Source organism: Neomonachus schauinslandi, chromosome 8, assembly GCF_002201575.2.
Source record: "Neomonachus schauinslandi chromosome 8, ASM220157v2, whole genome shotgun sequence".
In the NCBI taxonomy this organism is placed as follows: domain Eukaryota; kingdom Metazoa; phylum Chordata; class Mammalia; order Carnivora; family Phocidae; genus Neomonachus; species Neomonachus schauinslandi.
In genome coordinates, this window is record NC_058410.1 from 114,044,418 (window position 1) to 114,058,332 (window position 13,915).

Consider the following 13,915-nt stretch of genomic DNA (forward strand, 5'->3'; position numbering starts at 1 on the left):
TCCATGCTGAATGCGGAGCCCGACCCAGGGCTCAGTCCCACAACCCTGAGATCATGACCCTAGCTGAAACCAACAGTTGGAGACTTAACCAGCTGAGCCACCCAGGTGCCCCAGTACTTCCTTACTTTTGGTACAAGATGCTCTAGGCTCATTTTGTAACTTCCTTGCCCTGGGACTGGAATCAGCCATTTCTCCAAGGAGCTCTGATTTCTTTTATTAGAGAACGGTATTTAGAAAGCAAGATCCGGGTGCTAGGTGTACTCACACTATGGAATGTTATTGCTTCTAGAACCTCTTAAGCAAACAGAGTTAGGAAGTATATGTGCCTCAATATGCCTATATACACAACTATATGTATTCTTTATTAGTCTGTGTATATATTACAAACTATGAGTACATACTAACACTTCCAGTTCCAGTTCGACACCACAGGTTCATTCTCACCTTCTCCCCTTGCTTATTTAAAACTGGTTTCTCCAGCAGTGAGAAACATCGCTCTCATTATCCACAATATATTTATTTGCTTAATTGTAGTTTATACAGAAAGTTTTAGAATTGCTAACCCACACCCTGTGAAAAACAAACTTGCTAAATGTAGGAAATATTTGTGTATAGTTCCTTTAGTCATGAGCCTTAGAGCATACTTTGAAAACACTGCTTTCCAACTTAGGTTAGTTCTTTTTCCTCACTCCCTTCAGTGTGGTTATGCTATTCCTTTATAATACAGTTACGTTCATTTGTTATGTTTGTGTTCCGCACGCACTGGTTGATGTTAACTATTTATTTGTGTTTGGGGTGGATGAAACATTACCATGATTCTAAACTATACAAAAAGATACACACAGAAGTGTCCCCCCCCCCCATCTGTACTAACCTGTTCCCATTTCCCCTTTATTTCCACCTTCCTTCCTACCTATTTTCATTGGTCACCAGTCACATTAGTTCCTGGCTTATACTTCTTGTATTTCTTCTGCAGAAATGAGCAGGTACCTGTATTTTTTCTCTTATATCCCCTTCCCTTAATATACTATCAGTGGATTTTTAAAAATATTTGAATAATTCTTTATCTCATTTTACTTTTCCAGTTTCCAAATATCTTAAGAAAGGATAATGACTGATTTTTGTCTCTCATCTTGCTAGGATTGTACTTTCTTGGGAAATTTTAGAGTAAATGGTTTATTTTTACTTTTTCTCCCAAAAGCCCTTTTTGGTTTTTTCTGGAACAAATCAGTTTTATAAAAATGTATTTTTACTTATCAAGGGTAAGGTGTCCTGCTTTCCCTCTTTGAAACAAATTCGCTGTGTGTGGGAGGAAGACAGAGGGTTGACTTAAAAGTGGTCTCTGTCTGAAACCACAATCACCTTGTTATTTTGGAAGTCTTCTTGGTCTTTACCAGTTTGCCTTTTCTGATAGCATCACCTGTACACTTAGATTCAAAGCCAGGAAGAAATCCCAGAACTAAAGGCAGTTCTGCAGTGAAAGAGAATAGGAGACAATGATGCTCCATCATATAATATATCATTATAGACACACAAGGGTTACAGAGTGCCTGTCACTTCTGTGTAAAGGTACAGTGAGTAGTCAGGGGAGGGGCACACAGGCTTTGGAAGTGATAGACTTGAATTTTGAATCTTAGAATCACTACTTGATATTTTTATGACTTTAGACAAGTTACTTGACTACCTTGGGCATCCAGATTTGTCATCTGTAAAACAGGAATAATAATCTTTTACACCCACACAACAGGTTGTTGTGACGGTTAAAGGTAGAAAGGTGCCTAGTACAGGACATTTAATTTCTTTTTTCTGCCCTCTGTATTCTGCTTATATAATTTGCTTCCTGAAAATAGATTTAAGGAAGGAAATCCTTGACTCCTCTTTATCTTATATCCTACATCCAGGTCATCAGCAAATCCTTTTGGCTCTACCAGGGTTGACCTAGAACCCATGATTAATTTGTTTTTGTTGTTAACAGTCTTCAAATTAATTCTGTAGCCTCTTAATACTAATTGTATCTAAATACTATTTCTCCAAGATGTTTGTTTGGTTTTTGAATAATAAATTGATGGACTAAGTCAAAAGGCTTTTACTGAATTGTGATCTTTTGCTTCCTTTTAATTATTTTGTATGTGGAAGAGGAGAGAACTTACATTAGTTGACAGGATTTATTCTTCCTCAAAGAATTTTTTTTAAGATTTTATTTATTTATGAGAGAGAGTGAGAGAGAGCACAAATGGGGATGGGGGGGCAGGGGGACAGAGGGAAAGGGCGAAGCACCGCTGAGCAGGGAGCCCAACTCAGGGCTGGATCCCAGGACCCTGGGATCATGACCTGAGCTGAAGGCAGACACTTAACTGACTGAGCCACCTGGACACCCCTCAAGGAAATTTTACCCTCTCTGTCAGGATCCTAATAATTCGATCAATTTTTAGATTCTGTTCCAGTGTGCTTTTTCTTAGGTCATTTAAGATGACCATCTTGTAATTTTTATTCAAGCTTGTTCTTTTTCCATTAAAAAAAGTCACAGTGTTCTCAGTCTAATTGACATTGGGATGACGACTGATACTTCAGTTACCAGCAGTAGCTACATTGTTACCTTTAAGCTTTGCTTTCTTAGAAATCTAATCTGACTGACATAAGGCTCTAAATAGCTACCGCTCCTCCTTCCCCACGTGCCCTGTCTTTCACATTTTTTGATTTGTTAACTTCAGTGCTTAGAGTAGACACATCAGAATGCTGGCTGTATGTGGCTCTCTTGCCTCACGGTGCCTTCAGCCACATTTGTCAGTGTTTTCAAATATGAACATTTCAGCAGAGCCATCTGCAGGATTGTTTGTTGGAATACCCTTCCTTCTCACCTCCTTTCCCTATCCAGATCCCCCTGAATTCTTAAGAGATGGGCAAGGGGTTTAGAGAATGATTTTAAAAAAGAGTAAGAAATCCATAGTTGGGAGTGCCTGGTTTGCTCAGTTGGTTAAGCGTCTGCCTTCGGCTCAGGTCATGATCTCAGGGTCCTGGGATCGAGCCCCACATTGGGTTCCCTGCTCAGGGGGGAGCCTGCTTCTCCCTTTCCCTCTGCCTGCCGCTCTGCCTACTGTGGTATCTCTCTGTCAAATAAATAAAATCTTAAAAAAAAAAAAAAAGAAATCCACAGTCATGTTGGAAAATAGGGAGAATACAAGAAGTGGATCAGAAATTATGAAGAATTTCTGGAATATATAAAGTAGATAAAATTGGACTGATGGAAACTAGACTCAGGAAACCCAACTCAAAACAGGTGTAGAGAAGATCTCTGCAGAGGTACATACCATTCTTCTCAACAAACTTGGGCAGAACTCCAAGCTCACAGTCAGCTGGTACAAGGGAGCCAAAGCAGGCTATGGGGCAATCATCAGAGTTGTTTTAAAACAATATGGAACAGTTGGGGCAGTAAACTTTAGTAGCAGTACTCAACTTTGGCTGAATTTAGAATTACCTGGGGAGCTTTTAAAATCCTGAATGCCCAGACCAGTTAAATAAGAATCTTAAATCTCACAGGCTGGAACTCTAGGCACACATTTTTTTTTTTTTAAGATTTTATTTATTTGATAGAGAGAGACACAGCGAGAGAGGGAACACAAGCAGGGGGAGTGGGAGAGGGAGAAGCAGGCTTCCTGCTGAGCAGGGAGCCCGATGCGGGACTCCATCCCAGAACCCCGGGATCATGACCTGAGCTGAAGGCAGACGCTTAATGACTGAGCCACCCAGGCGCCCCTCTAGGCACACATTTTTAAACTCCCCGGGTGATTCTAATTTGCAACCAAGGATTGAGAATTACTCTAGGGTCTGGCTGTGTCTTTGTTCCCGGGCTAAAGTCAGTAAGGCCGGATTTCTTAAAATAGGGATCTGCCTCAGAAGACTCCATGTGTTAGGACTTGCACTAGAGAATGAGGACATAAAGTATCTTTGAACGTTTAAAGCAGATTTGAAGGGGAAGAAAAGTGAAATAGCTCTGCACAGTAGTAAATAGGCTCAAGTATTTTGCTTCTGAAGTAAGACTTTTTCATATATCACCACTGGGGAAAGGTGTCCCCAGCCTTCATGGGCACATTGTGCTCAGCTCATAGTAAATGCTCGGTAAATATTTCTGGAATCTCCACCCATAGATTTCCACAATCAGCCCACCCCTTTGGGGAAAAGCCTACCATGGAAATGTATCTAATAACTTAGAAAAACTGTGCCCGTTATCGACAATCATTTGATCTTTCTGCATCCTTCCTTTATAATATGATCAGATAACAAAGAAACATCAGCAAGTACCCATGAGAAGAAGTACCAAGATAGACTAAGAAGAAATAAAGAGAACTTTTAAAATATTTATTATTACTGGGGCGCCTGGGTGGCTCAGTCAGTTAAGCGTCCAAATCTCGATTTCAGCTTAGGCCATGATCTCAGGGTCCTGGAATCAAGCCCCATGTTGGGCTCAGCACTCAGCACAGTGTCCCTCTCCCTCTGCTCCTCCTCCCCCCAACCCCCATGCGAACACAGACACACTCTCTCTCAAATAAATTAAAAATATTTTTTTAAAAAATAAAATTCTTATTACTATCTTCAGAGATACTTAACAGGACATTAAATTTACAAGTCAAAAAACCAGCTTCTCTGAGAAAGGAAAACGAAGATAAAGTTTCTGGAAATTAAGAAAATTATTGTCAAAATTGGAACTCAGAGGAAGGGTTGAAAGGCAAAATGGGCAGTCCCAGAATTCTGAATTGGTGATATAAGAAAGGTGGTCTAGGATCTCTCAGAACATAGAGCAAGAAAACCCAAAGATATGGAAGGTGGAAGAAAGAAGATAGGGTTGAAAAATCAAAGATAGACCAATTGAATCTAATCAAACGTGATAGAAGAAAATTTCCTAGAGAAGATAGAAGAGCCTTAGGAGTTGAAAGGGCCAGTTGAGAGGGGCCTACAGCAGTAAAGAGTGCTTTTTCACCTAGATACATTCTGGTGAAATTTCTTAATTCCACAACTTAAAAAGAAAATTTTGAACTTTTCCATGGAGGAATAAGCTCTATGCAAAGGAATGAGAATCAGAATGACATCAGACTTATCCATGACACTAAATACTACATGACAATGCTTTGAGCATTGCGACTCTGAGTATTTTGAACCTAGAGTTGTATACTCTGTTGATTCCTTTAAGTAGAAGAACAAAATCAGCTTTTTGGAATATGCAGACTCATGCCCTTTTTGAAAAAAATACTGTAGGATATACTAAAATATCACAAAAAATAAAGCCAAGAAGTGAAGACTTCAAGGCATAAGCAACATTAGTGAGCAAAAAAGTAATTTCCATAACATGTCAGTGAAGTTGGATGCATTTATCTTGACAGATCCCAGATACAGCAAAACTATAATGTCAAAAATAATAATAGTTTAACAATCTGGAACTAGGTTCTGGGTCATTTTAACAAAATGCGGTGGAGATGGGAAATGGAGAGGGGAGGCAAAATTGTCGAAAATTATTTTCTTGGGGTGCCTGGGTGGCTCAGTTGATTAAGTGTCCAACTCTTGATTTCGGCTCATGTCATGATCTCGTGGTGTGACTGAGCCCTGCATCAGGCTCACGCTGGGCGTGGAGCCTGCTTGAGATTCCCCCTCCCCCTCTCCATCACCATCCCCCCTCCCTCACATGCTCATTCTCTCTCTTTTTTTGTCAATAAATAAATATCAAAAACCAAATGGTACCAAAAATTGGAAATAGAGGAGTGATTTCAGGTATGCCCATGTTGAGATCTGATAGAGCTATGAGGTTTTTTTGGTTTTGTTTTTTACATGCTTTTGAATTATTTGTGAATGTCCTGGTAAATTTTGTCCAGTAAGAGAGAGCAAATTCTTGAAACCACTTTATTATATGTTTTCACAAAGTAATACAGTGTGGCACGTGGTCTAAAATGGACAGTGTTTATTCTTTCAAATATCTTGAATTTATGTAGCTCCTTCTAAAAAGGCAGCTTCAAGTCTTCAAGTAGAATAAAATCTTAGTAGAAAATAGTCCTTTTTGTTATTTAAAAAAATCCAGCCAATGGATCATTTATTTTAAAATAGTATTAAAAGACAGAAGCTCCATATCAGTAAAAAATTTAAATAGCTCTTGGAATTTATTAAAAATAGGAGTACTGACTAATATTCAAAAAGGAAAATTCCCATAAGTGAGTGAAAATTACTACCATTTTCCTTAATGCCCTGTTTTCAAATTAATTGTTAAATAAAATTTACTTTCTGGCCTTGAACTGTGTGTTAGGCACTGTGAGGTACAAAAGAAGGGTAAGACATTGCCTTTGCCTCCCTGCTCTGAGTTTTATTCATACAGCGACAGTGCTCTCTGTGGAGCACTAAGTGGCTTCTTGAACCAGAGTTCTAAAACATGTTTAATCTGGTATAATTTGCCACTGATTGCAGGCAAAGAATCATAGCTAACTTCCATTGAGTTCATCTCTGTGTATCCACACATATCACAGTGTCCTCACATAGTAGATACCCTGACGTAAGAGGGAACGAATGCCGGGTGCTGGGCTCAAGGCTTTCATTCGGGCCCTGATTTAATCCTCTCCGCAACTACTAGTTAGCCAGTCTTGTTTTCCCTCTTTTGTGGATGAGGCGACTGAGCTTCAGATCATTTAGATGACCTTGCCCAAAGCCACAACTGGCAAGTGGCAGAAGGGGACTGGAATCCAGGTCTGACTAAAGAGCTCACCCGGTGTAGAGAGGAGTGATGCGGACTTGTGTTGGTATAGAATTTATTGCTGTGCGTTTGCTTCCTGTTGAGACTAAGACCTATCATCTGTCATCCATTTGCATGAATTCTTCTAGTCAAGTAGTCAGGGCGCATGCCCGCCCTCAGCGTCCGCCCCTCAGTTCTGTCAGCACTTGCACAGTGGCATTTGGTCACCTCTCACGGTATGAAGTGCTGCAGAGGAGGAAGGAGGCTGGTTGGGGGCAATTTGACCACCCTGCTTGATGGGGACAGTTTCTCTTTCTAATCGGTGATTAATATGCCTCTCCTGATTTTAGAAATCCATCTCTGTTTCCTGATTTGCCTTTTCAGGGGGTCATTAAGAATCCGCTGTCTCTTGGATATTCTGCTCTATTAGGCAGGCAGAGAGAAACTCATTTGGCATGAATTAGGCAGCAGAAAAAACCCTTGCCATGTGGGAGTAACCTGTCACAACCTGGTTTTCTCTGGCCAAATGACTGGTCTTGTCTAGTAGTAATGCCATTACAACATTCCCATTCAGATCCCCATGACCCAGTAATTGTTTTGGGAATGAGTGCAAAGCTATCAGACACCAGCTACTATAATTAGAAAAGGGAAAAACAGACACTTACCAGAGCTAACGTCTTTAGGCTGGAGCATTTACGGCACTTTTTTTTTTAAGGTTATGGAGCCTCCTTCTCAGTTTTGCTTCCTAAAATACAAATTCTACAGTTTTTGGGTTCTTGCATTCCGGTTTTTGTTACTGCAGTACACTCTCTTTTCCTTCCCCCCCCCTATTTTAATCGGAGTACAAATTGCTGTCAGCACATCGAGTTCATGTGCCAGCCACATTCAGAACAGGGTGTTCTGTGCTCTTCAAAACAAAATTGCTCTAGGGCAGTAAGAGAACAATAAGTCAGAGCTCCAGTTTAAGTGATGTTTTGCAGCAGACCCGGCTTACTTGATGTGGTTACACTCGGATTGCACAGCAAAGCTCGGGTAATTTCATTTGGTTTGACTTCATGGGGTTTGGAAGGCCTCCCCCCTCCAAGTTACATAGACTTTAAGTCAAGAGAAAATGTTCCTTTCTGTGTATTTTTTTTTTTTCTCTACCAAAAAAGCCCTAAGTAGAAGCATCCTGTATGTACTTCTATTCTCTTTGGGCACGTCATAGATCATTTACTTCCCGTAAATCATGCTGGTTGGAATTAGCAACAGACCTCCTGAGCCCTAGAGGCCGAGCTCCCAGTGAGTCATGATGGTTATTATTAAATATTTATTAAGTGAGTATTTGCACTAAGAGATGCAAGGTCAAAAGCAACCACAGGTCTTCCTTAGTCAGAGTTGCCACGGTTTTCTTTGGTATCAATTGTTGAGACAATTAAAAAAAAAAAAACAAAAAAAAAAACACCTGAGCACTGGACCTGTAGGAGCCAGGCATGTTTGCATCTGTCACCAAGAAGGGGGCCTCTGCTGTGGTGGTCACGGTGTTTCTGTGACTCCAGGGTGGTGTGTGAGCTCTTGTCAGCAGTCTTGTAGAACTTGTCACACCAGTGTTCTGAGTTTAGAAACCAGTTAGCAGAGAGATAGCCTTTGCTACTTGTAGATGTAAAGAATCCATGGGCCTGTGATACCTTCTCTTACTCTGACATTCCAGATGAAAAGGCGGTGGTTTTATAGGTACGTATGAACCGGTGTGTATGTGTGTGTGCATGTATCAGTTGAAGATTTGATGGTACTGTAGGTAGTGTTCAGGTCCAAGTTAGAAGAGTTAGATTTAGCAGGAAAAAAGATTAGTCGCAGATTTTTACCTTCCTACCAGGTAACCATAAACACTGGTTCTGTCATTTACTGTCTCTCTTACACCCAGCTGCTTTCATTATCATTTGCTTGCCTTCCTTATAATTTGAACCCTTTTTTTTGGCTTGCTTGCTTCACTTCTCTTTCCTAACACGTTTATTAGTAGCCAGTCTTTTTCCCCCTAATGTGATGGGTTGTCCCATGTAAAGAGAACTTCTGAAATTATTTATATAATTTTAACATCAAGTATATGAATCAAGCTGAAAACTAGCCTAGGAAACTGACACACAGGCAGGAATCCTTTGCAGAGTCTCTGGATTTCCTGTTTTGAAAACACATTCAAACTTGATCAACCAAAAACCACAATGAATGTACTGATAGTTTCCTCCCCGACTAAATGTACTCTCCTTTAGGGAGGAAGATACTTCTAACAATAAACCTCAGACAGAGAAATCTGTCAGCTGAGTTGTGAAGTACTAGGATAGTAAGTCTCAGTACTTGAGAAGATTCCTCAGTTCATGAGCTGAAATTCACTTTGCTCAGCAGTTCTTTTTTTCTTCATGAAAAGTATCATCGCATTAGTCAACATCAGATTTCTTGGGCAAATTTTAAAATATTTAAGAGCATAAACTTTTCAGAACTCACAATTCCTTTAGCAATATCAGCTTTATTTTAGTAAAAATATCTTAAGCCTTAGACACCCTGCAGAATCTCTCTAGATGTATCTGAAAATAATAATAAAGCTGAACTTATTTTGAAAATATTTTCTGGGGCGCCTGGGTGGCTCAGTCGTTATGCGTCTGCCTTCAGCTCAGGTCATGATCCCAGGGTCCTGGGATCGAGCCCCGCGTTGGGCTCTCTGCTCAGTGGGAAGCCTGCTTCTCCCTCTCTCACTCCCCCTGCTTGTGTTCCCTCTCTCACTGTCCGTCTCTGTCAAATAAATAAATTTTTTTTAAAAATCTGAAAAAAAAAAAATATTTTCTAATTCAAAAGAATTTTCAGTGTGCTATCAGCTGATTTTTATTTTACCTAAAGCATTCCAAAAGTGACTGTAATAGGATCATCTACATTTATGACTGTGGGGCATAGAGCAAAATTTCTGTGTATCAACTCCACCCTGAGAGCCAGTGTATTTCTTGCCCTTGTTTAGAGAGTCATGCCTCTCTCTAATTTGGCCCAAGCTTCTTGGACTCCAATCCTACGTCTTCGATGGAAGCACATCAGGATGGTCTCAATCCTAGTAAATCAGAAAAGGATAGAGAGCTTTATTTTTTTTAAGATTTTATTTATTTGACAGAGAGAGAGAGAGATCACAAGGAGGCATAGCGGCAGGCAGAGCGGGAGGGAGAAGTAGGCTCCCTGCTGAGCAGAGAGCCCGATGTGGGGCTTGATCCCAGGACCCTGGGATCATGACCTGAGCTGAAGGCAGACGCTTAACCAACTGAGCTACCCAGGCGCCCCAGGATAGAGAGCTTTAAAGTATAAATGTCCATGTGACATTGTGGCTCTTGATGTCTATACCACCGCTGTTTACTTTTCAGGGTTTCTCTAATTTTTCAGGCCTGGGCTTAAATAATTAACTGAACAAATAATTAACTGCAGGAATTAGTTTTCAAGCTGGTTTCTGGCCTATATCGAGAACTGTATCACTGGGTCATAGATTCATAAAATTGTAGAGCTTCAGAGGACCTTTGAGATCATGTAATTCAAAAGTAGAGTAAGTTGGAATTGAATTTGTGTTTGGAAACTAATAACTGTCTCATGAAACAAGTATAACAGAATGAGTAATTTTTAGTCTCTCTAAAACAAGTTAAAGTTAGAGAAACTGGTGTTAGAAAAGAAGCATTTTAGGAAATTGTAACGTTTGAATCTAGGCCATTACATTACAGAAGTTAGAATAAAGAATTTTCTTAGGAAAGACCAGTTATTACATTGCTTGGTGACTGCTGTGCTATTGCGTGAGCCATCCATTGTTCTCACTGAGTCAAAGACCCAAATGGAAGAGGATGAATATCTTCCATATGAAAAATAGTTGGAATGATTCAGAGAGTTGCTTATCCTAGAAAAAAAGTAATGGATCAAGAAAAATATACATATCTACATGCATTTTTCCTATTTTATCTTGAAGAAACAAAAGCTCCTTATCTAATATGAAATTACCCTGGGAATGAGCTGAGTGAGTTTAAGTGGAATAGGAAATTAGGCCCCAAGAAATTGACCTCTTAACATTTCAGAAGAGATGGTTAAATAATTTGATTTGTAAAATTATAGAAGACTAATGATTCCTTCACACTTTATAGTTACCACTCCACTAAGGGGTATAGCTGTGATATAGTTATTGATGATGTTGGCTTTGGGTTTTCTGGTTTTACTCAAATATATTTGTGAATGAGATTAGGACTCTTAAGAAAAAAGAGCTTCTTTATTCAGTTAACCTTTGTTTATCTTTGGGGAAATAATGATTTCGTTGTTTTTTTTCCAAGCATCTGAAGTCAAAATGTAGCTATAAATGTTTAAGTCATCATATACTTGATATTAAATTCGTGGCACCTTGATAATTATCTACTAACTATCTTGATCCTGTGTTACAGGTGAGGAAATCTCTGCCATATAGTAGGTTTAAATTAAACCTGTGTTTCTGCTTTATTGTCCACTAAGCTATCTTTTTTTTTTTTTTAAGATTTATTTATTTATTTTAGAGTGTGGGCGGGGGGCAGAGGGAGAGGGCGAGAGGGAAGCCGACTCACCACTGAGCTCGGAGCCTGACACAGGGCTCCATCCCAGGACCCTGAGATCATGACCTGAGCCGAAATCAAGAGTTGGCCACTTAACCAACTGAGCCACCCAGTTGCCCCCCCAAGCTATCTTATTGATACAGTTGTTGGTAATTACAAGTATAAACTTAGAAATAGGATTGCTCTTAAATTTTCAGACAGGGTAGACAAAGTGTCAACAGGACATACCCCATGTGTCTCTAGATGAAATGAGAAAGGGGACATAATCATTTATCACTTCTCTAAATTAGCCAGTCCTGCGGAGCAGCCTTACTGACTGACCTGTCTCCTCTCCCTCAGTCCACCTGGAAGGCCGCTATGATGGAAGGATGTTTGATTGCAGAGATGTGGTATTCATTGTCGGGGAAGGAGAAGACCATGACATTCCAATTGGAATTGACAAAGCCCTGGAGAAAATGCAACGGGAAGAACAATGTATTTTACATCTTGGACCACGGTAAGCAGCATACCAGTCAGTACACAGCGATCTAAAGGACGGGGTGTGTGTGTGTGTGTGTGTGTGTGTTATAAGAAGGTGGTCTCCTTTCATTCTTTTGCATGTAGCTCTTCAGTTTTCCCCACACCATTTACTGAAGAGACTGTCTTCTCCCCATTATATAGTCTTGCCTCCTCTGGCATAGATTAATTGACCAAATAAGTGTGGATTTATTTCTGGGCTCTCTGTCTTGTTCCATTGACCTATGTGTCTGTTTTGTGCCAGTATCATACCCTTTGGATTACTCCAGTTTTGTAGTGTATCTTGAAGTCTGGGAGTGTGATACCTTCACCTTTGTTCTTCTTTCTCAAGATTGCTTTGGCTATGCAGGGTCTTGTGTGGTTCCTTATAAATTTTAGGATTATTTGTCCTAGTTCTGTGAAAAATACTATTGGTATCTTGATGGAGATTGCATTGAATCTACAGATTGCTTTGGGTAGTATGGATATTTTAACAATATTAATACTTCCAATCCATAGGCATGGTATATCTTTCCATTTATGTCCTCTTCAGTTTCTTTCATCAGTGTTTTATATTTGTGACAAAATGGATGGACCTAGAGGACATTATGCTAAGTGAGAGAAATCAGACTGAGAAAAATACCATATGATTTCACTTATATGTGGAATCTAAAAAACAAAACAAATAAAACAGAAACAGAATCATAAATACAGAGAACTGGGGGTTGCCAGGGGGTTGGGGGGGGGGGGGTTAGGTGAAGTAGGCGAAGGGGGAATTAAGAGGTACAAACTTATGGTTATAAAATAAGTCACAGAGATGGAAGGTACAGCATAGAGAATATAGTAAATAATATTGTGCTAATACATGCTAATGGATGATGACTGTATTTATCTTGGTGAGCATAGGGTAATATGTAGAATTGTCTAATCACTATGCTATATGCCTGAAACTGTATAACATTGTACTCAACTATACTTCAATTAAAAAAAAAACAGATATACGCTTGCTTTTTCAGTCAACGTTTTAGTGTTTTCAGTGAAGTTAATGCTAACAGTGGAAACGATTAAATCAGGCTACAGTTAGTCATGGAGTAAATTAATGAGCCATATAATATCACAAAGATCTGTGAGCCTGTTTACTTGATTATTGTGTGCCAAGGATAGGACTGACAGGTGAGTTTTGCTGTTTATTTGTTTTGCCTGCCATATGCCAAGACAGGAAGCTATTGGTCTGTCTCACCTGATTCTCCTGCCCCCCTCTTTCCTTTTCTCTAAATTAGGTGGGAGGCAGTAAGACATGTGAGGGTTGGAAGTAGAAGAAACATTTGGATGATTTATTACCACTTGAATTTGTGCCACCTGTTCTTATACAGAGTCCCTGAAAAAAAAAAATGTTCTTCCTGGATCTAAAGGCAGCGGAGATGACTCATTTTTGCCTAAATTTTTCCCATCATAAGGATATCCATTAGCACTTCCCAGCTTAGAACTATCAGACACTAACAGTCTCTCTTGTGAAAACATGTTTGGTATTATTTTTAGACCTAAAATTACACCACGAATCTAACCCTTCTATCTTGAGAAATGGACCCTTGAGAGAAACCAGGGTGTTTTGATTCTGTTTGCATGAAAGTGCATCTGCTTATCTGGAGTCTCCTCCCTCTCTGGCTCCTTGGATTTCAGTTCCTAGGATTCTGAGTTCTTGAGAATCTGGATGGCCTGCACTTACCCATAGGTACAGTCAGCCTTTTGTACAGTTGCTTGCCTTTGTGGAGCCTCAGGAGTAATCCAGTGGCATATTCACCTTTACCCTCATACGTGAACCCTAATTCTATTTCCCAGATGAGGGTTTGGCCAGGCCTACAGATGCTCTACACCTGGACCCCTTTTAGAGCCTTCATGGAGGCACCTTTTATTTCATACCTTCTTTTTCTCTGTCATCCTTTTTCCACTACTGTATTCCTGTTTTAGTGTGTTTTATTTACATTTACCCTATAGTTATATTTCACCTTCAGGTGAACTTATTTCTCTCATTCTAGAAGGAACTATTTTTTACTCAAGTAGAGCATAGAGAAGGCTGTCTCCTCCGTATCCAGGTAATATCTAATTGTTTTTACTCTGCCTTTCTAAAATTATAGTTCTAGACTCA

The 13,915-nt window shown here is 39.8% G+C and overlaps 1 protein-coding gene across 6 annotated transcripts in view; it reads left to right on the forward strand.

Moving 5' to 3' along the window:
- The window catches only part of FKBP5 (FKBP prolyl isomerase 5), a 116,422-nt gene that overhangs the window by 82,673 nt on the left and 19,834 nt on the right, over window positions 1-13,915 (forward strand). For all 6 annotated transcript variants that reach the window (XM_044917349.1, XM_021684665.2, XM_021684666.2 and 3 more), the window contains one exon: window positions 11,614-11,770. In XM_044917349.1, the coding sequence (XP_044773284.1) occupies window positions 11,614-11,770 (157 nt within the window). The remainder of the gene's footprint in view (window positions 1-11,613; window positions 11,771-13,915) is intronic.